The 1,041-nt window shown below is 40.8% G+C and overlaps 1 protein-coding gene across 1 annotated transcript in view; it reads right to left on the reverse strand.

The window, feature by feature from the left end:
- Positions 1-823, reverse strand: part of LOC110443104 (vacuolar fusion protein MON1 homolog A-like) — a 13,611-nt gene extending 12,788 nt beyond the window's left edge. Inside the window, exon 1 of the mRNA XM_021487100.1 lies at positions 525-823. Coding sequence (XP_021342775.1) covers positions 525-812 — 288 coding nt within the window. The 5' untranslated portion in view covers positions 813-823. The remainder of the gene's footprint in view (positions 1-524) is intronic.
- Positions 824-1,041: the final 218 nt, after the last annotated feature.

The following is a 1,041-nucleotide window of genomic DNA, read 5'->3' on the forward strand; positions in this document are numbered from 1 at the left end:
GGGTCATAGTCACGGCAATTCGGTGATGTTTTCGGCACCAAATCGCATATTTCCCGATAAAATATGGCAGATGGAAGTAAATAACGTCTACAAAGGTGATATTTCACAGTAATAAAGAAGTATTTGGTTCATAACTGGATCGTATGGGGTAGTATTGGGTAGTATTGGGTGGTATTGGGTAGTATTGGGTGGTATTGGGTAGTATTGGGTAATTAGACGCGCCCCCCGATTGGGTGAATTGTGCGCAGGCATTTAAGATAAAGTTGAATGCCTTTGAATTCAGAGTAGCCTTTTTGATAATCTTAAAAGATACAAATGTCCATCAGCCTTGTAATTGGTCAGCTTTTGATGTCTAACCAATCAAGTAACTAACCATGAGCCTTCAATTCTGTCACAAGAAAATCATAGGGCATAGAAGTTATATCCACATATAGTGTAATGTACGTTTTCAGCTCCTGTGCACAGCTATAGTTTTTGACAATTAAATGTATATAAAACTTGACCGAAATATCTTTCATTCGTACCTCTGTGTGATCCTCGCTAGACTCCTCTCCTGTCGACACATCGCTCACGGAACTAACCGCCACTCTTGGCTCGTCGTCGTCGTCGTGTGATCCCTGTCGCACAATTTCGTGGATGTATCCACTAGGATGACTGTCATAGTCTGGATTGACGAGATCTTCATAATCGATGTTGACAAAAGTATCAGCAACAGCTTGATTGGTGACTACGGGTGGGTCTGGCTCTATAAAATCATCTTGATCGGATTCTGAAGTAGGCAGATGATCCGCCTCTTTCTTCCTCTCTGCCATTTTTTCTGTGTACCATCGATGTCCATGCAGCGCTCTATTTTAAGATCATATTGCGCCTTTCCCACCAAACGTATCACTGACTAAGATAAGAAACGTCAACATCATAGTTTATCAAAGTTTAAGAACACACCTGGCAAAATTAAAACGAAATACATAATGCTCTTTAGAAAGGGTTCGGGTTAGATTCACTTACATCCAAGTCCGTGAAACAATTACCGTAATAGGAGAA

Source organism: Mizuhopecten yessoensis, unplaced genomic scaffold (assembly GCF_002113885.1).
Source record: "Mizuhopecten yessoensis strain PY_sf001 unplaced genomic scaffold, ASM211388v2 scaffold716325, whole genome shotgun sequence".
Lineage (NCBI taxonomy): Eukaryota > Metazoa > Mollusca > Bivalvia > Pectinida > Pectinidae > Mizuhopecten > Mizuhopecten yessoensis.